A 24381-nucleotide genomic window follows, 5' to 3' on the forward strand; every position below is an offset into this window, starting at 1 on the left:
GGTCTTACAGAAAAGTCAAAAAAAAAAGAGCCTTGTATAAATTATTTTATTTATTATTGTAATTAGATCTTCACAATCAGAGTTGTCTTTTCACTATCTGTTTTATTAATGTGAAACTGTAGTAATAAGCAAAAGTTGGTTGCCTAGGGAACAATAATTGTATATTCAGTTTAACAGAAATAAAAGAGTATTTGTCTTAAAATGAAAGATTTGAGCCGTGCACTTAAAGTGTAAAAAAAATTATTTTCAAAAGTGAAAATACTTTGTCATTTGAGGGCTGGAATGTTTGAGCTTCTTAAAGGAAAGCGGAGATCTAGGATATAGCTCCCTTGCAAGAGGGAGTTCAGAGTTACAGTTAACATGAAAATCATGTGCAGACTTCGGAGAGGATTCTTTCAGCATACTTGTCCAGCCGTTGATTCCCATTGATAGAGTCCTGGTGAGTACTCTGGGCTGCTTCACCTTCCCACGTCGTGGAAGTACAAGTTCGCACATATACACAACATGACGATAGAAAATAAGATGTAGTAAATTAGATTTCTAAATTTCGGTTCTAAATCTCCTTGCCGATACCAGTAGATCTAAAAGAAGGATCAAAATAAAAATTTAAGTAATGACCAACTCTTGCAATGTAAAATACAACTAATTCTTTTTATATGGATATCATAGAATTTATTGTCCTGGAATAGTCTTCAGTTACTCATTCCTGAGGCCAATGCAGCCATAGTTCTTTATGATTCAGATAGTACTACACGTGTTTCCATGATACAAGATCGTATATATTCCTATTTTTTGTGATGTATTTGGTCCTGTGATCAAAGTATTATACCAATCACACTAGGTAAAAACATGTTATCTGGATATATTTTTAATATATTTTAATTACTAGAGAGGAGGGTTCTTAGATTTATGTGATCAGTTCAGATAGGAGAGAGCTTATGTAAGTAAATACATAATTTAACTATCTCAACCTTGGTCACTCAGGACTACAGAACATAGGCGACAAACACAAGTAGATTCGATCTGTGACTAGTTCTACTTAAGTGATATGGCTTAAAAGTTACTTGGGTTTTGAACAATTTAAGGATTTACTTTAAAAAAAAAAAACTTAGTACTTTTTAAAAAATAATGTTGGAGCTCAAACCCAGGGTCTTCTTGCTTGTGAGAGAATCTCTCCCACTAAAATACAACTTCACCCCAAGTGAGGTTTCATGAATTGAAAGGCAAAACCAACAGATACCTCCAAATAGCCATCTTTTAAGGGTGGGTGTTTTAGTATATGCTGGGTCTGTATTATAGCCATCTTATTACAGATAGAACTACAACTTGATAATCATGTTTCCGGGGAAATGTGATGTTGATTGTCTTCATTTTGGGAAGAACACAAATCCAAGTGGACCCATATTACCAGAAGTAATCTAGGGTGTTGTGCAAGACTGTTGAACCCTATGTATAGTTGCTGTGTACAGGCCAGTCCCATCTGACTTTGCACAAGTTGAAGTATTATGGCAATTCTTAAACTTTCATGTCTACTTATCGAGGAAACAGTTTTCTTCAGGCTTTTTAACTTTGGGATTGAGGAGAAAGGATAATTCTGGAAAAGGGTAATTCTGATTACCCTTGGTAAATCCTTGGAGATGTGGGGTAAAAGGAGAGATGCCCTTTTATATAGACCCAGGAGCTAGAAATCTGTCCTAAGCACAACCATATTCCGCTCTTACAAACATTTAAATTCTATGGTACTCACAAGTATGCAGGCAGTAATACTACTCAAAAAGATGCAGACAGCAAAAAATACGTTCAGTGGTTTGGGAGGTAGGTGAGGGAACACAAAAGCACTGATGAGTGTCACCTGGATGGAGAGACATGGAAGAGTGATTCCAAGGTGTGGTCAGACCACAGCAAGGCAGAGCTAGACATCTGCGTCATAAAACCCTGTCCAAGCATTTGACACTCTCCCAGCAAGTACAAAAGAAGGCAAACCAGCCTCAAAAAGAAACCCCTCCATTAACAGAGATTAGCAGTCATATAAATCCCGCTCCCAAGCTTAGTAATTACTAGGAAAAGATCTGATTATATTGGAATTGTAATTTTCCCTACCTAAAGTGAGTAGGGCTTGCTTTGGCAGAACAAATACTAAAATTGGGACAGTATGCAAATTAGGATGGCCCCTGCAAATCTGAGAATCATTCAGTGTTTCCGATGAAATGGTGTGGAACACACTCATGTATAAACTGTTGTTACCTTTGTATTTGTTTTCAGCATTGCCAAACAGGGGAAACTAAATTACAAAATTAGGAAAAAAGTGAATATACACTGGTTTGACTTAGCTTTATGAAAAAATACCAAAAGATAGGTTTCTAATCCCCATTTTGTTTCTACCTTGTATTAAAAAGCAATGGAAAATTGTTCTCTAGCAAATTTTAGTCTTGGTTATCACATTTTGTAAACTGTAGCTTTTTTCCTTTGATAGGCAGATACAGAATGTGTATCATACATACTCAGATGTGCTATGCAGAATTTTAAAAATTAACATCTACCGTAAGAATCTTTGCAAACCTGGTCAGAGTAAACTTAAGGCACTAAAAGAAACGGAAGAGGTGACAGCCATTGCCACGATCAGTTTTTCAGTTTTACAGATTTACTTAGGCAGGAAATCATGGCCAACTCAATTGACTGATTTACTCTTTCGAACTTGACTATGATTGGAATATCTATATGTTCATATGTCTTTTATTTGGGGAAGATTGATAGTAAAGTTCTCAAAACTGGCCAGGAGTATAAATGCAAAAAGAAGATACTTACTAGAATCAATAAGGTGGTTAAGCTGCCAACAACTAAATTGATGATTCGATCCTGAAAGAGACAAGAGCTTGTTAAGTCACATAACTTGGATTCGGCTGCTGCCACAATGGAAGCCGGAGTCTTATAGAATCAAGAGTCCAAGAGCTGGGCCTTTGATGTCCACCAAAGAAAGCTGTGCTAGTAAAAACGTACAAAAGGTTCTGGGCAATGAGGCCAACTGAGGAGCGCATGTACTACTGGGAACAATATCAGGAGGAATGGTGTTCAGGTTTCCAGTCTTAGCCTTGACACCAGACTGGTCTAGACGTATGTAAGTGACAAAGGAGGTGGCTTTGTCTACCTGAAAATACTTGGTATTGTTAGAAAGGACGGAGTGCCATGCTGGACAAAGGCTATCTAGTCCAGTTTTTACTATTTTCCTCCAATTTAGTAAGACTTCAGTAATATAAACAAAGAATTGTTTGAAGAGCCAAGCGCCCTATCCATTAAGTTATCTTGTGGTTTTCAGCCCTAGGCCAATCAATTCTATAGAGTATCTAAAGCGGGGGGAACCTAAATTTTACAGGTCAGTGTAAACTTGGGCCAGTGTGTCTTAAACTACTTGCTAAAAATTAGAGGTAACTCGGAAGCCAAGTGTTACAAAGTCCTAAGGTCCGTGAGTTTTGCAGAATTACAGAACAATGGGCTAGAGTTATCACTCAGTAGTACACACCTGCCTGACATGTACAGGGCCCTAGGCTTCATTCCCCAACACCTCCATTGCAAGAGAAAAGAAATTGTATATAAAACAAGGTTGGGGCTAAGACTTGACCAGGAAACATAGCCACTGAGAACAACTCTTTAGTGATTATCCAAAGCTGAGGCATGAACTTGTATTTATGGAGCAGGGGCTACTGGGATTCAGCCTTCACTCTGGCCCTTAAAAGACTGCTTTAGCATTAACAGAAAGGGGGAAACAGCAACAAACTACAACCTCTCTTCCAAATTCTCTACTTTTGAAAAACTACAGATTAAAGTGGTAGGCAAAGCTGGAGAGCAGGGAAATCAGATATGCAGTAGTCCTGACCCATGCAAGGACAAACCACACCTCTCCAGGTGAAGGCCAGTGATCAAAGGTTGGAAGGGAAAGCTAAACTACAAACACCCTAACTACACTAAGAACTCAACAGATCTTACAACCGCAGCCCATCAGAAATCAATACCATTCCTTAAGGACGAGACCTGGGGGGAATTCATTAATCACTTACCTTCCTGCCACACTTGTGTCCGTACAACTATGTGAACGTTTCACCTGTCTATTCTGAGAGTATCTGCTCTTGGAGATTTGCACACCCAGCAGCTGTCACCAACAGAGGTGTAAACAGCCAAGGCAAGTCACAGTTTCCAAATGTTGTCACAGCAGCTTGTCTGCCAAAACCAGGGGTAACAAAGACAACCAATGGAGGGAACCTGACCAAACTCTCACAAAGCTTCTGAAACTAGGGATGAGGGGACTGGGGAGATGGTTCAGTCCATAAAGTGCCAGAGGACCTGAGTTTGGCTCAAACCCCAGCACTCACATAAAAAGCTGGACGAGCTGCCTGGAGAGATGAGCTCACAAGGACCTGTAACTGTAGCTCCAGGCGATTTGACACCCTCTGCTGGCCTCTGGTCACCCACGGGTACAGATTACACACTCAGTTGTTTCTTACAGAATGAATATATCTGTACATCCTCTCCCAGGAGTTGATGGGGTGTAGAGACAGGTGGGTCTGTAGAGTTCAATGGCCAGCCAGAGCAGCTGAATTAAGAGACCTTACTTCAAAAGAATAAACAGAATGATAAGCATTGAACATCAAACCTCTGGCCTCCAGTGTGTGCATACATACATACACCACACATACATACATCTAAGGATGAAATTGCAGTATGACTTGTTCATGGGGAAGGAGGCTCTGGAAAATCAAAATACCAAGGTCTGTAATTCTAAAGAAACAGGTTGTCGGGCCTGTACACCCATAAAGCTCCTATTGATCTTAACATTCCTTGCTAACCAGAATATCCTATAGGCCACTACTGTTGTAGACAAAGCTGTCAAGTGACAGATGGCGCCTCACAAAGCCTATTAGTAGCATATCCTATCAGCCTATTAAGAATAGCATAACTGCTTTGTTCATGGTAATGAGAATACACCTAAATTTCCCTGCCTGGCTTCTAGACAGTCAATCACCATCATCTTGTGTATCTCTCTGAATTAACAATTACTCAGCTAAAAAGCAGTACTCTCAGTTGTTCCTAGAAGGAGATAAACTACTCAGCATGTGGCAGAAAGGCTTCTTAACAGTGTTCTTTCTCCCAGCCAGTACGTGGCCTTCGGGTCTCCTGCTACAGACAACCATAGATCCAGGTCAGAACCACCGAGTTCATTTGAAACTTTCACTTGTAATGCTGTATCCAAACCCTGGTTACTCTGATATGGAATGTGGTCCAGCTGCATTAGCCTCCCCTAAGTAAGAACCCATTTAAATGCAAAATCAAACCCTGATTCAGATATGCTGAGTCAGAAAATATTTTTAACAAGATCTCCTGGTATGAACCTTGAGCAGACCATTTTGAGAGTACAATCCATTGCTTGAGACAGATATTCCAGAGCCCAGCATGTTCTAGGTTCCAATCTCAAAGGACAGAATGATTCACTCACTAGTGATTTACGGCGTCAGAGGGCATTTAAAGAAGAGTGTGCTCCCAAATTGAGCTAAATTGTACAGAGAAATGAACGTTGCATTCAAACTTTGTCATTTATAAGAGAGACAAACTCAAAAGTTTTTCTGGGTCTGAAGCTGGTATTAGTTTTACCAGAAACCACCTTTCCCCCACGCCACCCCCGCTTTTATTTTTATTCTATGTCTCAGCTTACTCTGACACTGCCTAGCTATGTAACCCTACATGGAGACCCCTTAAAGCCCTATCTTGTTTGACCAACATGGGCAAAGTGATTGTTTCCACAATTTACAGTTGTGAATCCGCTTCAGCCTACACTCGGGTCAGAGCAGGGCCAGTCACCTTGTGACTAAAAAGTCCCCAATCTTGCCTGGTCAGTCATCATCCAGCAAGCACACGGATCAAAACGGTAAAGGCCCTCAGAATGACGAAACTCGGGTACTGATGACTTTTGCAGGACACTGGCAGTCACATCCTGAGGAACCAGTAGCCAGCGGCTGCCATCCCCTCTGGCTGGCCATCCCCGTTGCTATAGAGTTCAGAATGCTAGCAAGCACTGGGTTCAGTATTCGTTTCCATGGCAAATCATGCTTTATCTACTCCCAAAGCAGATTTTGTCCTAAACCCTAAACACAAGTAACAATAAGAATATGAAGGCAAGAATTCTAAAGGGGCTTAGAGAACATCGAAAGGTGGGAAGGGGCAAGAGAATTGAGAAGGAAATTGCCTATGCGATCGTTTCTGGTTTAAATTTAAGTCTTAGTGCAATCATCTTCCTTTACTCTTTTTTCCATGGCTTCAGTTACCTGTGGTCAACAATCCAAAAATACCAAAAGGGAAATACCAAAAATAAACAATTTATTTTTTCAACTGAATATTCTGAGCAACATGATAGAATCACATGTAGCTCCGTGTGTTTCGATGAATATATATATATATACTTTCCATGGTACTGAGACTGCATAATACCCATGCTGTCTGACATCGGCAACACAGCTGCAGCATTTGTGTTCAACACTTTCACTTAACAGAGCGAAGCTGACAATTTAGATGCTGTCACAGAAAAGCCAGAGATGCTAGAACTTATAGGGGGAGGGTTACTACAATTAGTAACATCACAGTAGAAACACCTATGCAAAGTTCTGCAAAGGGGAAAGACTGTGTTCATTTACTGTTACACCTCAAGCGGTAAGTTACAGCCACAGTATATGGTCTTAGCTACCTGATTCAGGTATTGGGTATCCTCAAGATTATTTTGCAGTTCGGGGTTTTAATTCTCATTATTCAAAGTAGCCATCATGCTGGATCATTGAGTGAGGCAAACGTCTGGCCCTAGGCTAATTTTTTGCATGATAAACACATGGACATAGGAGATGCAGTATTTCATAAACAGCTCTCATGTTGGTCCATAAAGTCAGCTAAAGACGTGACAGCTACATTCCCAAATTAGTGAACTGTAACTTGGGAGGTGGAATACCACCCCTCAATCCAACTGCCCGTCCTCCAGAGCTAAACTCCACACATCACTTCCACTATTAACTCTCAGGAGAGACATTCCCACTTCAAGACCCCCACATATCACCCAGATGCTACACTTCCTACATCAAAGTAAGATACACTACCTGTGTGCTTCCCTGAGACTGACAGTTAACGTAACGCGGAGCGCAGGCCTCTCCTTCAGCAATTTCCCTAATGCCTGAGAATGCGCATCTATCTCTCTCACCTGGGACCAAACCTGTCACAACTAAATGCAGCCTCGTCGCCTGTAGGATGAGCATGTAGCAGAACAGCAGAAGCTGTGGCCTGGTCCTGCCCTCGGGCCCAGTATCCTCTCAAGTGCTTCCAGAATATGCTATTGTTCTCAAGGAAACAGCAATAATAAACTCTGGGGATCACATGGGTCAACATCCTCCTGGCTTTATTACAAGATCTCTGCTAGAGCAGGAAAAGGCAGTGACCAGGAAGGCTTCATCCTTACGCAGTGTGTCTCAGTGTGTCGGGGAGGAAACCACAGGAAAGGAGAACAAGGATACCATACATTCTCCACACCCTCTTGGAGGTCGGGCAGGGCTGGAGGTTGCCCTGTAGTGACACCATGCCCTAGGTGTGTCTCCACACTGTTCCTTTTCTCCACCTCAAAACTGTGTGATACAAACTAACTTCCCTGTCAACCACTTAGGGCTCTCGGAGATGCTGCTGGTCTCCAGACCTCGGCAGAACATGTCACTACTCAGTGTACTAATACTAGACTCGGAGAGGCAAGGCTTCACAGGGCCAGACATTTTGTTTTTTGGAGTAGCATAACTTTTTTTAATTGATTTTTATTGAGCTTTATACTTTTCTCTGCTCCCCTCCCTGCCTCTCCCCTCCTCCCTTCAACCCTGCCCCAAAGTCCCCATGCTCCCAATTTGGAGTAGCATAACTTTCAATCATAGCAACTTCCTCCCTTCCTCATTTCAACTACTACTAGCTATGCCCAATCCTTTCCCCCTCCTCCTGCCCCTGAAACTGGACCACATTCACTAACCAGAACATAACCAATCTGCTGCTGCAACACCGACTTGAGGACCTCCTTCAGACTAACTGTGGGCTTAGTAACTTCAAAAATGTACAGATTACTCCCTGGAGGATGCACCTTGGGAAGCCTGGGTCATGTGACCCAACCCCCACCACCACCACCAACCACTGGGCACTGGCACTAAGCCTTGTTCTGGATATGTCTAAACTACCTAAGAACTAGACTCATCTCTTCCTCCACATGTCAAAGTTGGTAAGGCCAAGCCTTTTTCACTCTGACACTGAGCCACTTTATAGAATGGAAGTCCAGCCCAAGTTTGTACCATGGCACACACTCTCACCACCCTCCGAGAAGAGCACCTTTTTCTAATTCAAAACAAACCAAGCCATGTCCCTGTGGGGGCTGCAGTGGTTACAGCGCCTTCATTGTAGCTCATCGGATTCCTCTGCCAAGCATAATACCCAGGACTTATCAAGATGGTCATTACATGCTAAAGGCAGAAACGGGGCTGACTACAGATTAGTGTTGTCTATCCTCAGCTACTCCTTCACTGTGGTCCACCGGCCTTTTGAGTTGACTGCTTCTGACCTCTCCAGAAAGTGCCTGGAAGCTCTCCCACCTCAGATTCCCAGTCTCATTCTTGAACACAGTTATCAGTCATCCCCAGAAAACAAAATGCTAGCAGAGAAAGGAATGCCCCCCCACCTCCATTCCTGCCTCAGTGGAAGTGGTGGAACCCGTTCCCTTCCTTAGCCCATCACCTCCATTTAATCCATTCACTTGTTCTCACTGAGGAACACCGCTGGCCTTAAAATCTCAAGTCCCTCCATCATCAGAGGACCTTCATTCTACAATGCTTCCTGCTTGGATTTTCAGATTTCTTGTTCTGCTTTTTCTACTGACTAATTGGGGAGGGGGCAGAGCATCACTCTGGGGTGTGGGATGTGAAAAGCCCTTTTCAAGGAAAAGCAAGGCAACAAGCAAGGAGCCAGAGAGGGGGGTGTTGCAAACAAATCTATGCAGCAATGGCCAGAAGAGCTGTGGAGCTTGGAGAGCAGCATCCTCTTCAAAGTTAAGGTGGAAACAACCCCCAGGGCTGATATAAGAAGTATCCTCTTTAGAGTCTGGCATGGTGGTGCACACCTTTACTCCCCGCACTTGAGAGGCAGAGGCTAGTGGATCTCTGGGATCTACAGAGCAAGTTCCAGGACAGCCAGGGATACTGAGAAACCCTGTCTGGGGGAAAGGAGGAGAGGGACAGGGATGAAAAGGGGGGGATATCATCTTCAGGAAGGTACAGGCACCATCCTGCATGGGCCCAGCAACCCTCAAAGCTTTCTCTTGCCTTTCCACTCTTCATTATGTTGAGAACATAGCATTACTCCCCTCTTGGGGAAGCACCCCCACCAACCTTACTGCTGCCTTTGTCTGTACTTCCCAACCTTTTAGAACAGTGAGAAAATAAGTTTCTGTCCTTTACAAATTACACACCAGTGGTATCTTGTTCCAGGAGCACCGGTGTACTAAGAACAAAAGGACCTCATAGAGTCTAATAAGCAATAGAGAAGAAAAGATTCGCTCTTCCCTGGCCCAGCACACTTTCTAGGGCGCAGTCGTGAACTTCACGGATATGCACTGGACTCTTCTTGAGATCTGCTATCACCATGCCCAGTTAAAACCCTACTCATGCTTCTAGGTCAGGACTCACAGTCTGACCTGACATCCTTGAGAACTCCAGCTAGGAAAGGGTGCATTCTGACACCAATCAGTACTTAGCTGCCTATCCCACACCTCCGTCAATACCTCTGAATGCTGGGTACTCCTTCTAGTAAGGAAGCAGAGCAAGGCGTCAGCATGCAGAGCCCACTAACAGAACCTTGCACTGCTTACCCTGAGTGAGGAAGGCAGACCTAAGCCACAGCCTTCTTTCACGGTTCTCAAACTTGAGGACTTTCAGGCTGTAGGTTAGAGATGGATTTTCAGAAATTACTTGGCTTTCTTCCAGTTGCTGAGGAAAACTTCCTGTCACTCAAGCTCTAGAAATGGCTAGGTTAGACAGCCCTGAGGGGAAAAGCCCTGAGGAGAGGGCTCCTGCAGCAGGATAATGGAAATGGCTAAATTAGACAGCCCTGAGGGGAAAAGCCCTGAGGAGAGGGCTCCTGCTGCAGGATGATGGAAATGGCTAAATTAGACAGCCCTGAGGGGAAAATCACCCAAGACTCAGAATGGCAGACAGAGGAAACACTAGGCGGAGCCTGACAGCCCAGACTCACAAACCTCTTCAGTGATCTCTACCTAGGTGGGATCTTCCCCTTGTATGGTCATGAGAGCCAAGCAGAGGGGCAAACGACATGCAGGAGTGGAAGATGAGACTTCCCGCCTCATGCTAACTCTCATTCCTAACTCTAGGGAACAGTGACCTCTGCCTGTGGGTGCAGCCTTTCTGAGACTTCCCAGAGAGACAGCGAACTCTGAACGGAACTGTAAGCAGGGGGGATGGAAGAGGGGTTTCAAGAATGCAGATGGCCAGGTATGGTGGGCATTCCTTTAACACAGGCTCAGGGGGCAGAGGCAGGCTGATCTCTCTGAGTTTGAAGCAAGCCTGTTCCTCATAGGTTGACCACAGCCAAAGCTATGCAGATCCTGTCTCAAAAGAGTAAAATAAAAATACAACCCCTCTGACACCTTCACACGTTTGGCACTGCTACATGTGAGCATGAATACAAAATTCCCTCTTTATTTTGATCAAGAAAAAGTTACTTCACAGACATTTATCAATGCCCGCTGATTTCACCATATTCATACTCTGAAGCATAATTAGGTTATATTTTTGTACATTCATCCAACCAGAGTGTCCTCACAGATACCTGAAATAGATAGGTTCACTGAAACACCATTTGTGGAAATCAAAGTAAAAATGGAGCGCGAACAGTCTCCAAGTTTGGTACACACAGAAGCACACTGATGATGCGCACCCAAGACTCAGAATGGCAGACAGAGGAAACACTAGGCGGAGCCTGACAGCCCAGACTCACAAACCTCTTCAGCATGCACCTACCACTAGGTTCATAAATCACTTCACTTTTAAAATGCAGCCTTCCAATTGTGTACAACTTGCTAGGTTATTGTAAGGATTAGGAAATAAAAGTCCTTACAAGACAACAGTTGTCACTCCGTGGTAAATGGTGGCCTATTCAGGTGGCCATGTCTAATCTTTTTTTGTTTGTTTGTTTGTTTGTTTTTTCTTTTTTTCTTTTTTTTTATTTTTTTCTTTTTTTTATTTTATTTTTTTTTTATAATGGGAAGTCTTTAATGATTGATTAGACTCCTCAGAGCCGAACAGGAACTGAGCTGACTCCTCCATGCTTGGCCACAATTTCTAAAGTCGCCAGCAACTTTCAGTTCATTTCACTCCCATAAGGACATTCAAGATTGTCAACAATCTGAGCTCAGAAAATACCATTACCACAACCTGCCCCCAACCATAAGAAAAATAATGATTCAGTTCATGAGAACCAGGCAATTACCACACCTGAGCAGAACTCCAGTCTTCCCAGAGAACAGTAAGCCATTAAAGTGTCTGCGAGGCTGGGCTCCGTTTGTTTCTTACACAATCCCGTACTATTCACCCATTTTCTACCGGCCTCTGCTATGTATTCCTCAACAGGAAGAGAGGCAGTAATTGAATTGCCTGAGAGTTTAAAACACCACTTCCTGCTTGGGCAGCCAGTGTACCCGAGCTTCCGAACAGAAGCCTTTGCCTTCTGTTGTTTTAGAATCGCCCAAGAATACAGGTGATCACTTAAAACTTAATATACTTAAAACCATACACAGAATCAGTCAACAGCCCCTTTGCTTAGGGACCATACACTAGAAGAAGCCACATCTAGCTAAGTTCCTCACGGTACACAAATCAGTGCCAGGGTAATCCTCTTAAGAGCCAGGTTTGTTGACGAGAAGTAAGGATAAAAGCGGGGCTGTGAGGTTCCAAAGTAGCAAATTAGGCGACTGGACAGGACTCCTGGGTGGGGGCAGAGGCGGCACTACACAAAGATCACAAAAATTGAGAGGCGGTTAGCTGCAAGGCCAACAAGATGGCTCACTGAGTTAAAAAATCACTCGCCACACAAGCCTGACATCCTGAGTTCAATCCCCAGAAGAGGGAGGAAAAGGAGACACCTCCAAAGGTCTGAGGAGAAATGTGACCTTGGATGGAAGTGGCACCGAGGAGGGTATGACCAGCACGTCCCAACCTTCTCCGGATGGATGTCTTCCGCAGAGCCTTCCAAACATTCGATGCGTGGCAGAGGCCCATCCCCAGAGATGCCAAGTCCTCTGATCCTGAGAAAGGAGGAGGAAAACTATGCAGAACAGAAAGGGAAACGCCGCTGCAGCTGTGTGTTCAGAACTGCAACCGGCACAAGGAAGTGAAAGCGATCTGGAGGGCGAGAAGAGAAGAGAGAACTGTCTGCAGTCCCTTGGCAACTAGCTCTCCTTCGAGGGAGACAGAGCTGGGCTCACAGCATCGTGGACACTCAGCAGCCAACAGAAACCTGAAGCTTACACTCCTCAGAGGGCGGCCTTGTGGGACCCTGAGCACGAGAGGCCGGGAGGCCGCGGAGACCTTAATCAGAACAAAAATATTCTGAAAGGGGCTAAAAAAATCTCATGAATAGCATTCTCCTCCTACATTTGAATATTCCCAGTGCAAACGATTAGGAGAAGTGCAAGTAATGAAAAAAGTCGTGGTTGTGCTACTTGTTTGCTTACTTATTTTACTGGGAGATGTGGGAGAGGATTTTTGCTCTTAGAAGCTAGTAGGTAAGCCTCAGAGTCCACTGACCTCCACAGAGGGCTTCCTTCCCCTTGCTGTCTGCCACAGAGTCCACTAACCTCCACAGAGGGCTTCCTTCCCCTTGCTGTCTGCCACAGAGCCCACTGAAGCAACTCCTCACCTGCAGTTTCAAACGTGAGTAACAGAATGTCACTGCCTTCCTAGGAAGTGTAACTACGTACTTTGTGACCAGTGACCATCACTGGCACCCATTTCTCTGGAAACCATTTTCTGTTAAGCCCCACCAAGTGAAGCGGTGTGTCCTCTGCCATCTGGGTTCGCTGTGGGGAACCCTTTGCTCTCCTCCACCGGAAGAATCACCATCGTCTTCACACCCAGGTCCACCCAGCCTACACAATGGAAACTGATTTCAGAGACCTTGCACCCAACGACAAAGTCAAGAAATGACACTCAACTCCGGGCAACCATTTCGTGCCCGCCTACTGTAGAGATGGGTGTGGTTTTTTATGTTTTGAAACAGGGTTTCTCTGTTTAATATCTCTGGCAGTCCTGAACTCACTTTGTACAGCAGGCTGGCCTGGAACTCACAGGCCTTCACAAGCCTCTCTAGTGCTGAGTTTAAAGGCATGTGCCACTACCACCAGGTGAGATGGGTGTTTTTCCTAAAACCAAGCACTGAGAAGCAGAGGGACTGTCTCCAGGTTTTAGTTCACACTGCATCAGGGAAGGAGAGGGAGGAGCAAAGAAAGAAGCTTAGGTCCAGCAGACAGCATTCCACAGAGCCACAGTGGGGAGAGAGCTGGGTAAGGTGCCATTAGGGTAAAAGGCCATACCACCAAAACAGAAGTGCTACTCCCACCCTCCTCCAATTAGCATCAGAGAGAAGAATCAGCACATCAAAAACTACAACGTGGGCAGAGAAACATCAGGTATTATTTTGCTCTCTGTCTGAAAGAAATGTACTATGGAACAGAATTTAAATGTTTTTGGATTTTGGTTCTTTTTTAGACAGGATCTCACATCTCAGACTGGCCTGGAACTACACAGCCTAGGTTGGTCTCAGGCTCACAGCCATCTCCCTGTCTCCTTGCTGGGGAGAAATGGTTTAAAACATGAAAATAACATTCTGATAGCTTCACCAGTATTTATAACATTTTTAAAGGTATCAATGAGGTATAGTGTCTTATAAAATATGACCACCATTCCCTCTGGCAGTGTCCCTCAAATGTAACAAGAAATGTTCGGATGGCTCCATCTATGCAGCTGTTCCCTAAGTATCACACTGAAGACTGAATAAATTCCTAATTCCAGTCACTGGAATCACTGGGATCATTCAGTACAAAGGGCGGAGGATCCTTCGGGCCTGCCCACTCGCGTGCTGCTCACAGTCCACCAGGCCACGCGTTTCTTCCTCTACAGCAGATTCCAGGGCCCTGAGTACAAACTCCCCACTTGACCCCTACATGCTGGGAAACGCCATCAAGCATGCGCAGGTCCTGGTGTGTGGAGACTATTCCACACAGGCTACCTGATTAAGTTACGGCTCACCCCACTGTTCGGCTCACAAAAGGGAACTGGCAAAAGACCTAGAGAAGTAATGCGTGACTGAACAAATAACTCTGTGAAGCTCACTTCCTTAGTTGTACACCCAAAATAAAACCTCTATCTTAGAAAGGAGCTGATGATCAAGCCAGGGATAGCTGAGCACGGGCCGGCTGCGCCCAGCACTGAGAATACATGCTCCAGGCTCTCCTCTGGGCTGCAATCCTCTTTACCTTGAGAATTAGGGATTGCACCTGTAACTGCGAACCTATGCACTTGGTTGTTCTAAAGACACAAGATCACACAACATTCTGAGAATCTGTCACAGGAAGGCGGGCTTTGTCCTCTAGATTTTTCTCTCGTGAACGATCCTTCACGGTTACCAAGTTTCCACTTGTGGCTTTGCGGCTTCTACGTCTAGTTTGCTGGCCTCTGAAAGGCAGTAAGTCAGAGACGCCCAGATACAAAGGGGAGAATGAGACTTCTCACCATCTCCAAGTCTCCTTCAGTTCCAGCAGGTCCTACTGTCCAAGGGAATGGCTGGACTGCAATGTGACCTGTCATCACCGAGGTCCCATTCTGGTTCCTTGCCCCCTCTGGCCTACAAGCAAAGTCTTTAAACAAAGACAGATGTTTTTCCTCCAGGCTAAGCAACTCCATTTATTTGAGACACGTTTTTGCCCCATGCCAAACCGTGGATTTCTTTCCTTTCTCCATGCCACGGAATGTATACGCAATGGTCCTGCCCACTTCACAGGGCAAGCTGAGCGGTGCAGCTGTAAGGGAGGTGCAATTACATATATAATTATATATTAGTCTTAACTTTTTCCTTGAGTCACCAAAGCAGCACGGCCCATTCCACTCACTGCACGCTCGGACTCAGGTGTGTCATGAATAGGGCTACATTTGGATACTGATGTCCTTGGATGGGTTTCAAATGGATGAGGGACGGTAGGACACTGGCAAGCATTAGGCAGTGGGCTGGTCAATAACATCAATTATTTCTCAATGTCTACATAGTTGTTAGGAGGCTTGGCTGTTTTGCTTTTCAAGTTTTGGGGTCACAGTTGCATTGCGCACCCCAGGTTGACCTTGGACACCTGAGATCAAGTGCTCCTTCCCCTTCCGCCACAGCCTTCCAACAGCCCAAACTAACACAGTGAATGGCCTCAGGTTCTGCGCGTCTGCACGAGTCAACAAGTCCATCGGGAAGACTGGGACCACTGCATTACCAGGTCCAAGGAGTTCAAAGTGGTCTCAGTCGCTCAGATTCCCAATCAGTGCTCAAAGAAAGAGGTAGTGCAGGAGACAGTGATTTGGGGACAGTTGGATGAATTTTCTATATAAATGCAGCCAGTTTCTCTTTGTAGCCAAAACACATTTCCCCTGTGCTGTGACCTAGGTCACATCCACCTAGATCTGAATATATCTATATACACATCTCCTATTCCTGACCACTACCCTTCAATACCCAGGATCTGGTTCATAGTGAAAGCTTAGTTATGTCTGCACTGATAGGAACATTACTGAACTAGAGTTCCCAGAGCACAGCCAGCTGAGATTATGTAAAGTCGCAAGGCTCTGGACATCGAGCTTAAAATGTTTTATTAAAACATTCCAAGATAAAGCAAAAAAAAAAAATCTATGTGGAATTTAGGCAGGCTGGCAGCTTCCAAATTCAGGGCGGTGCCCCTGACAGCCAGGTGGAGAAGTTCCCTGTGTGCAGTTACAGGCTCTTCTCCAAATGTAAGAAGAAATCCCAGCTCTGCACTTAGTGCCGTAACTTCTGAAAGACTGATAGCTCCTTATCAGAGGTCAATGGTCACCAATGCCATTTACAAGTGGGGGAACCAACAGCAGGTTAATTTTGCCCAGGCCTCTCAGAAAGTTAATGCTGAGCACAGAGAAAGGCTTCTCCCTTCAGTTGTTGGCCAGACAAATTACCCAATCAAGCTCTTTGAAAAGTGCTATACTCTTTTCCAGGACCTCTCTGTCCTGAGACTTTGCTTACTTGAGTGTCGAGACCCTTTGATCACCTCCCGGAATGGTGACCTACATTTCAAACCTCACACAACCTCGGCACGGACCCGTTAAGGGCTCTAGGCACACAATTATCAGGAGCAACCCTGGGCCTCTCTCTGGGCGGAAGCTCACAGCACACCTGAAGCACAGCTTCAAAGTGCGGTTGTGCAACCCTCGCAGGAATCTCCCTCCACGGCGGGGTTTCTTTCCGCACTCTTGTGAAGGGCTTCCCACAAACTGCCCAGAACTTTCTGAACTTTTCTCCACTCCAACCTGCTCTTGGAGACGAGTGCAGGGCAAACAACCCAAGAGGGAGGCGGAACTGCAGGACCAGCTTCTCTGCACTTCCAAGTCCACTCCAGGCCCAAGCGGGATGGAGGGAGGCGGGACAGGCGCACTCCGGCCCGGGCCCCCCCTCCGGCACTCACCTTGGCAGACGTCTCCCCGAACAGAGGTCTGTTGTCCAGGCCGCTGGTCCCGTAGGTCCTGGTACTAAAGTCCTCCATTTTGGGGCAGCTCCTCTCGTCCCTTAGCCGCTCAAAAGCGAGTCCGCATCAGCTCGCCAAGTCGGGACGCCCGCCCCTCACGGCGCACGCAGGGCCCGGGCCCTGGAGGGGGAAGGGGAGCGGGAAATCCCGACGGGGCGACTGTCACTCCCGGGGCCCGCGGCCGCTCCGCCTCAGCCCCGCCGTCCTCCTCCTCATCTCCAGCGGCTGCCGCAGGAAGTGAAAAGAAACAAACAGCGCTTGGCCGACGCCCCGCCGGCGCCCCCGCCCGCTCCCGCCGCCCCCCAATCTCTGCTCGGTTCCGCGGGGACAAAGTTTTCCCGGCCCGAGTCCCCGCGCGGCGGGCGGGCGGGCGGGCGAAGTTGCGGAGCGAGCGCCTCCCGCACACCTCCCCGGCTCCGCGTCCCCCGCGGTCCGGTCCCCCACGCTCCCCGCAGGCCAGACCTCGGCCCACGCGCGCGGCGGATCCTGGTGGCTCCGCGACCCCGAGCCACGGCTCCCAGACGCCGACGGGATCCCCGCACCGCACCGCGCGGCGACTGCCCTGGGCTCTCGGGTCCCGGACCGCGGCCACTGTCGCAAACCGGTCGGGCCCGCCCAGACCGCGTCACGACTCGGGCAGCCAATCCCACGGGCAGAGGCGCCTCCTCGGCTGCGGAGCTTTATTTGCAGAGGCGCGGGTTCTCCTCCGCCCCACGCGGGTCTCTCCGCCTCTGGGCCGTGAGCGGCTGCGCGGTGCACGTGGCCAAAGCACGGTTCCGAAGACCCCTCGAATTTGGCGTCCCCTAAAAGTGGCCTGCTTTGACACTTTAGGGAAGCACTGGCACGGTGTCTGCTCGTTTCATTCTGCATTACGTACAGCATTAGAGGTCCAAGTTTACATAAATGGGAAGAAACGGTGCTGGATATTTCTTCGACTGGTCCAGCGAAGGTGCTGAGTAAACGCGATGCCGCCACAGGCCAGAGCTTCGCATCCTGGGCTTCTTAAGAGAGCTGGATAGAAGTGTTCCAGTCGCTCTGCAAACACTGAAAACCAAACAGCTACCCGAGATTGTCCGGACACTCTATGATCCCTAGATTCAAGGGAGCTCTGAAACTGTTGGCACGCGGAAGACGGAGTAGACGCCGTAGAGCCACACAACGCTTAGAATGTAGACACGGGTTCCAGAGACCACGCAACAGTTTAGAACAAGGGATGGGATAACAACCACCAAGAATCTCCAGCGCTGAGTACACTTAAGAATTATACGTGTCCCAGTCTGCCATACGTGTTTTACAAATTAACTATTTACCCACGACTTTTCCTTAACAGCAATACTACATAATTTGGCACCCAATTCTGTTAAAAAGTTCCACTGGCCCTACAAATATTCAGCTACAGCCAACAAAACAGTTCCGGAGGCTCTCACCTGTAATCCCTTAAAGGCCGGAGGAACATTAGTTTCAGTTCAATCTAGCCTACATAGCAAGACCCGGTCTCAAAAAATAATAATAAAATCAATAATACTTCGAGAATCTGTTGTGACAGTTATAGGCTTGGACAACAATCACGGAAAAAGTCACTCTTTTTTTTATTTTTTTTTATTAAGAAGAAAAAAAAACATAAACAAAAAACAAGTTTCCACCTCCTCCCAGCCTCCCATTTCCCTCCCCTTCCTCCCACCCTTCTCCCCTCCTCCCACCCTTCTCCCCCTCCCCCCACTCCTCTCCCCCTCCCTCTCCAGTCCACAGAGCAGTCCGGGTTCCCTGCCCTGTGGTAAGTCCTAGGTCCTCCCCCCTCCGTCCATATCTAGGAAGGTGAACATCCAAACTGGCTAGGCTTCCACAAAGCCAGCACATTAAGTAGGATCAAAACCCCGTGCCATTGTCCTTGGCGTCTCATCAGCCCTCATTGTTCGCCATGAGCACTGGACTGAACTCCCAAGGTCCCAATGAGGAGCAGAAGGAGGGAGAACATGAGCAAAGAAGTCGGGACCACGAGGCGTGCACCCACCCACTGAGACAGTGGAGCTGATCTACTGGGAGCTCACCAAGGCCAGCTGGACTGTGACCGAAAAAGCATGGGATAAAACCGGACTCTCTGAAAAAGTCACTCTTTAAGGCTTTAAAACCAAAATTGAATTACTGGACAATCAGAATCCTTAAAGTCTAAAATTCTGAAAGGTCAAATTTCTGAAAATAAAATTCTGAAAAATTAAAAACTTTAGATAAGTAAATATATACGCTTGAACTTTTTATTGAATCTTTGTGGATTTCACATCATGCACCCCAATGCCATTCATCTCCCCATGCCTTCCTATGAACCCTCTGCTTTTGCAAGCTCACCCCGAAAATAAAAAAAGAAAATGTAAAAGAAAAAAAAATGACTCATCATGGAAGCTGTGTGATGCAGTGGGTTAAAGTATACCCTTTAGCCCACACATCTGTAAGTGTTCATCGCAGGGGGGTTCAAGGCCTCTGGCTACACTGTCGCTCCTGGGCCCCACCGGACTCCTCTCCGGAACCCTGTTGTGGCGGTGTCACGGAGATTCTCCAGCCCTGGAGCTGCAGGACTGGCCCCTTCACATGCTCGAGCAGTTCACTGATGGGGTGGGTGGTGGAGTGGGACAACTCGCAGTCCAGATTCTGGAGCTGGTAGTAGCTAGGGCTGGTTAGTTGGCCAGTTCTCCCCAATCCTCAACAGCAGGGCGAGCTCTCCAGCCCTGCCCCCGCTAGCTCACTCAATACCGCCACAGCAGCAAGGGGTGGTAGATTATTAAAAGAGAATCCGTTTCAAAAACATAAAAGGACATTTCGTAGGGAACTTTTTATGGTAAATAGACAAAAACATTCATATGTTGAAATCATATACACTCCATGGACATGAGAATTTACTATTAAATGTTCACCTCGGTGCCATGGTGCTGAGATGCTTGGACTGTGGAGGCGTCTAGAATACACTCATCTAAGGGGCACAGGTTGGGCAGAAAGAGTTCCAGACACTGAATAAAGTAAGTGCCTTCCTGTTCTACCCTGCACAGAGTTACTTTCAATCAGGAACTTCTCTGGCCTCACCAGGCAGATGCTATTCGGTTCACTGAAAACTACTGAAGGTGCGGGGGCGGGAGAAGCAGCTGAGGACCCAGGTTTGCTTCCCAGCATCCACCTGGAGGCTCACAAACATCTCTAACTCCAGTTCCAAGGGATCCATTGCCCTCTTCTGACCTCTTCAGGCACCAGGTACACACAGGGAACACATACACACACCCAGGCAATCATTCTTATACACAGAAAACTTTTTTTTAAAAAAATTAAAGTTTCTAGAATTTCATCCACTGAAAGGCCAATGTAGATAAATGACATATATTTCAAAAGATTTTACTGTGTATGTGCGTGTGTGCGCACACATGTGTGTATGCTCCTGGCCAAGAAGGCCAGAAGAGGGTGTCAGTTCCCCTGGAATGGAGTTAAGGCGCTGTGTGAGTCACCCACCATAGGTGCTGGGAACTAAACTCAGGTCCTTCCCAAGAGTTTCAAGCACTCTTAATTGCTGAGCTATCTCTCCAGCCTTCTAAACAAAATATTTTGAAACTAAATATTTTGTTGTTACTGAAGCCCATGGCCCCAGCTCCCTCCCTAGAATTAAAATTTCTACTCCTGATACAAGAGCCCCTTTCCCTGGGGATTGAGATTTTCAAACTTTTGCCTTCAACATGTCAACATTTGGTGTTTCCCCCCTTTGAAATTATTTGGGGGATTCTATACTAGGAGTTTTGGTCATTTGGGAGGAAGCCTCTTAGGTTTCTGGTCAGCACCAGGCCAACACGTCAGCAAGGGCCTTGTCTTGAGGCCGAAGTAGAAAGCAGAGCAAATGGTCACAGTCTAGGGCAAAGAGAATACACAAGCACCGCTTTACAACTGATGGCACGTGACCTCACACGCGAGTCCATCACCAGCTTTACATTTGACAGCACATGACCTCGCACGCCTGTCATCACAAGCTTTACAACTGACGACACGTGACCTCACACACAATGCCACCACCTACAAGCTGTGTGACCTTGGGCAAGTTCCTCAGTCTCAACAGAACTCTGGTGAAAAGGGAGAAGATGAAAGCCCTGCACGGTGGTGCACACCTTTAGTCCCAATCCCAGCCCTCAGAGGCAGAGGCCAGTGGATCTCTTGAGAGTTGAAGGCTAGCCTGCTCTGCATAGTGAGTTCCATAAGGCAGCCAGAGCCACAAAATGAGACCCTATCCTGAAAAAAGAAAGTGAAGATGATAATAAATTGAAATACATGACTTCAACTATATTTAAGATCTTTGATATGCATGCATAATACACTAGCAAACAGTAAGATTAAAAGCAGTGGTTGCCACGCATGATGGAAAGGGCTGTAATCTAATGTTGCTTACATTCCTTCCCTGAGGGGACATAAGCAGTGTCTACTCTTCCCCCTAAGGTCCCAATGATGAATCAAGCTACAATCCAGCTAGGGAACCAATGAGATTATTACACTTATATAACAATGGATGAAGGGCTACAAATGAGCATAAATGACCTTAAAGGAGCCACCCCGGAAGGTCTGCACTCAGTAGGCACAATGGCTTCCCCGGGGCTGTGACAATGGAGGCCCTTCCCCTCATTCTTTCCCACCTAAATCCCCTAGCCTTTCCCCCAGCAGCCCTACCTAAGTCCGTGAGAAACTGGTGCAGAATCATACACAACTGTTTGTCTGGGAGAGGTGTCTGGATACTCAGGTGGGGGCAAGACCCTCCCCCAACTGCTTCTTAAGGGAGGGTAAAGAGTCAGCAAGTCCAGCTGTGGTGATCTCTTTGCGGCCAGCCCCTGCAGTTGGTTGCTTTTGCTCTTTGCTCTTTACCCTTTGGGAAGCCTGACACCCAGGACCCAAATAATCCACAGAGACCTATTATTACTAATAAATGCCCAGCCGTAGCTTGACTTGCTTCTAGTCAGATTTGCTTCACTTAAATTATCCTGTCTACCTTTTGCCTCTGGGTTTTTATCTTTCTTTCTTCTATATACCTTTCTTTCCTTCTCAGTCCATGGCTTGCTGTCTGGCTGGGTGGCTGGCCCCACGTGCCCTCCTTTCCTCCTTTTCTCAAGCCTTGATTTTCTCTTCCCAGAATTCTCCTTCTCTTTATTCTCTCTCCTAGACAGGCCAGTCTATCCTTTCTCTTGCCTAGCTTTGGCAGTTCAGATCTTTAATTAGACCAATCAGGTGTTTTAAGCAGCAAAGTAGCACAGCTTCCCAAAGTTAAACAAATGCAACATAAAAGAACACAACACATCTTTGCATCATTAAACAAATATTCCACAGCATAGATGAATGTAACACATCTTCAACTCATATTCCCCAACAGACTCCCAGCAGAACTCCTGAAGATTATGTTAATTTGGCTGGGATGACAGCCCAAGACCTTACCTGGATGTGTGATAGATGCCCACTGGCTTCAAGTGACAGGGGAAAACAGCCTTGTAAGAGAATAGTTCTAGATAAAGACCCCGATAGAGAATATGAAGACAAGGAGAACAAGGAGGCAGGCCATCAAGGCCAGACCCTCCTGCAGGCAAAGACCTTCCTACCGAAGCTTCTCTGAGCCGCTTCACTCTCCTGTAAGCTCAGCTTTCTCATGCTGCCTACATCTGCACGCTTCTCCATAGACTTCACCTGTTCAGGTGCTAAATTTGGGGAAAATGGGCCTATAGTGTAGCTCCACGGCTTCTCATTGTTTGGCAGGCTCAGTGCGGTTTTCTCTTCAATTCACAGTGTCTTGGTCACTGACCTATTACTGTGAAGAGACACCATGACCAAAGCAATGCTTATAAAAGAAAACATTTAATTAGGGCCTCGCTTACAGTTTCAGGGGGTTGGTCCATTGTCATCATGGTGAGGAGTAGAGAGGCAGGCAGGAAGGCATTGTGCCAGAGAAGGAGCTGAGGGCTCTATCCTGAGCCACAGGCAGGAGGCAGAAGGGGCAACACTGGGCCTGGCCTGGGCTCTTAAAACCCCAAACCCCACCCCCAATGCTATACCTCCTCCCACAGGATATATCTACTCCAAAATGGCCATGCCCTCTCATCCTTCAAAACAGTTAACTGTTTAACTGAGAACCAAGCATTCAAATGCATGAGCCTATGGGGACTATCCTTATTTAAAGCAACACACACGTGCATGCATGCACACGTGCGCGCGCACGCACACACACACACACACACAGACGCGCGCACACACACACAATTTTTGTCACTGTTTATCTTGTTTATGGTGCTGAGGGTCAAACTCAGGGCAAGCAAGTACTCTACCACTGAGCCTCACCTCTCTTCTCATAAAGAATTTTTATTTGCTCAGTACAGATTATGGATGTGTCGGTTTCTCCACTCTCTGCCAGACAATGCCAGGGTACGGGTAAAACATCTTTTAAGATCTACTCCTTCAACACAAGGGAAGCCGAATGCCTGAAGGAAGAGAACGAGCGTGGGTGTCAACGACAGGATAAGCAGTGCCCTGGCACTCAACGTGGGGTCTGCAGAGACGCAGGGGCGCTGAGGAAGCTTGTGAGAAGTGAAGACTTTAATTTCTTCTTATTTATTCATTGTCTTTCTCATCGTGCATCCAGATCCCACTCGTTTCCAGATCCTTCCATGCCTGCCATCTGCCCTTGCCTCCTCCCCCCAAACAATAAAATTTAAGAGACAAAAAAGAAAAACGGTAAAAAGGAAAAGTCTCATCTTGGAAGCTGTAGTGTGACACCGTGAGTCACACAGTAAACACTTTGGTCCATACACCTTGACTGGAAAGTGTTCACTGTAAAGAGTCATTGCTCTGGTTTGAGGTCGCTGCTGCTTCCTTCTTTCCTTCCTTCCTTCCTTCCTTCCTTCCTTCTTTTTTTTTGTTTTTTGTTTTTTGGTTTTTTTTTTGTTTGTTTGTTTTTGAGACGAGGTTTCTCTGTAGCTTTGGTGCCTGTCCTGGAACTAGCTCTTGTAGACCAGGCTGGCCTCAGAACTCACAGAGATCCACCTGCCTCTACCTCCCAAGGGCTGGAATTAAAGGCGTGCACCACCACCGCCCGGCCTGGGGCTGCTGTTTTGTGCTACACCATCGATGCTGGGCCCTCACTGGGACTCCTCTTGGCTATTCCGTTGTTGCCCTGTGTCATGGAGATCCTGCAGTTTTGGGTCTGCTGGGCTGGCCCCTTCCCTTGCTTCTGAAGGTCATGGATGGAGTGGGATGTCAGGGTGTTAAACCCCTGGTTCTGGGCCTGGGTAGTCACAGGGTTAGTGAGCCCACCAGTTCTGCCCTCTTCTTCCCTCCAGGGTGAGCTCTCTAGCCTTGTCCCAGCTAGTTCACCCTATGGAGCAAGGGGCAGGGCCACTTCTTCTTCTTTCACGCCCTCAGGGTTGGCTCTCCCACACACTGACCGTCAGGGCTGGCTCACCCATGCCCGTCTACAGGCTTAGCTCTACTGTGCTGCCCAGGCAAGGTGCAGGGCC

General features: G+C 46.6%; 1 protein-coding gene across 2 annotated transcripts; it reads right to left on the reverse strand.

The window, feature by feature from the left end:
• Positions 1 to 35: 35 nt before the first annotated feature.
• On the reverse strand, positions 36 to 17471 carry LOC121458876 (transmembrane protein 243). 2 transcript variants are annotated; one of them, XM_041668232.1, is made up of 5 exons: positions 17333 to 17471; positions 16811 to 16990; positions 2806 to 2856; positions 1748 to 1852; positions 36 to 581 (listed from the first exon to the last, which is right to left on the reverse strand). In XM_041668232.1, exons 2-5 carry the CDS (start codon positions 16886 to 16888, stop codon positions 459 to 461), a joined length of 357 nt encoding a protein of 118 aa, XP_041524166.1. In that variant the 5' UTR covers positions 16889 to 16990; positions 17333 to 17471; the 3' UTR covers positions 36 to 458. The 2 variants fall into 2 exon arrangements, with proteins under 2 accessions (XP_041524166.1, XP_041524165.1); XM_041668231.1 differs by having other exon boundaries at positions 16811 to 17095.
• Between the last annotated feature and the right edge of the window lie 6910 nt (positions 17472 to 24381).

This window comes from Microtus oregoni, unplaced genomic scaffold (assembly GCF_018167655.1).
Source record: "Microtus oregoni isolate MIOR12 unplaced genomic scaffold, Mior012 000018F_ref0000195, whole genome shotgun sequence".
NCBI lineage: Eukaryota > Metazoa > Chordata > Mammalia > Rodentia > Cricetidae > Microtus > Microtus oregoni.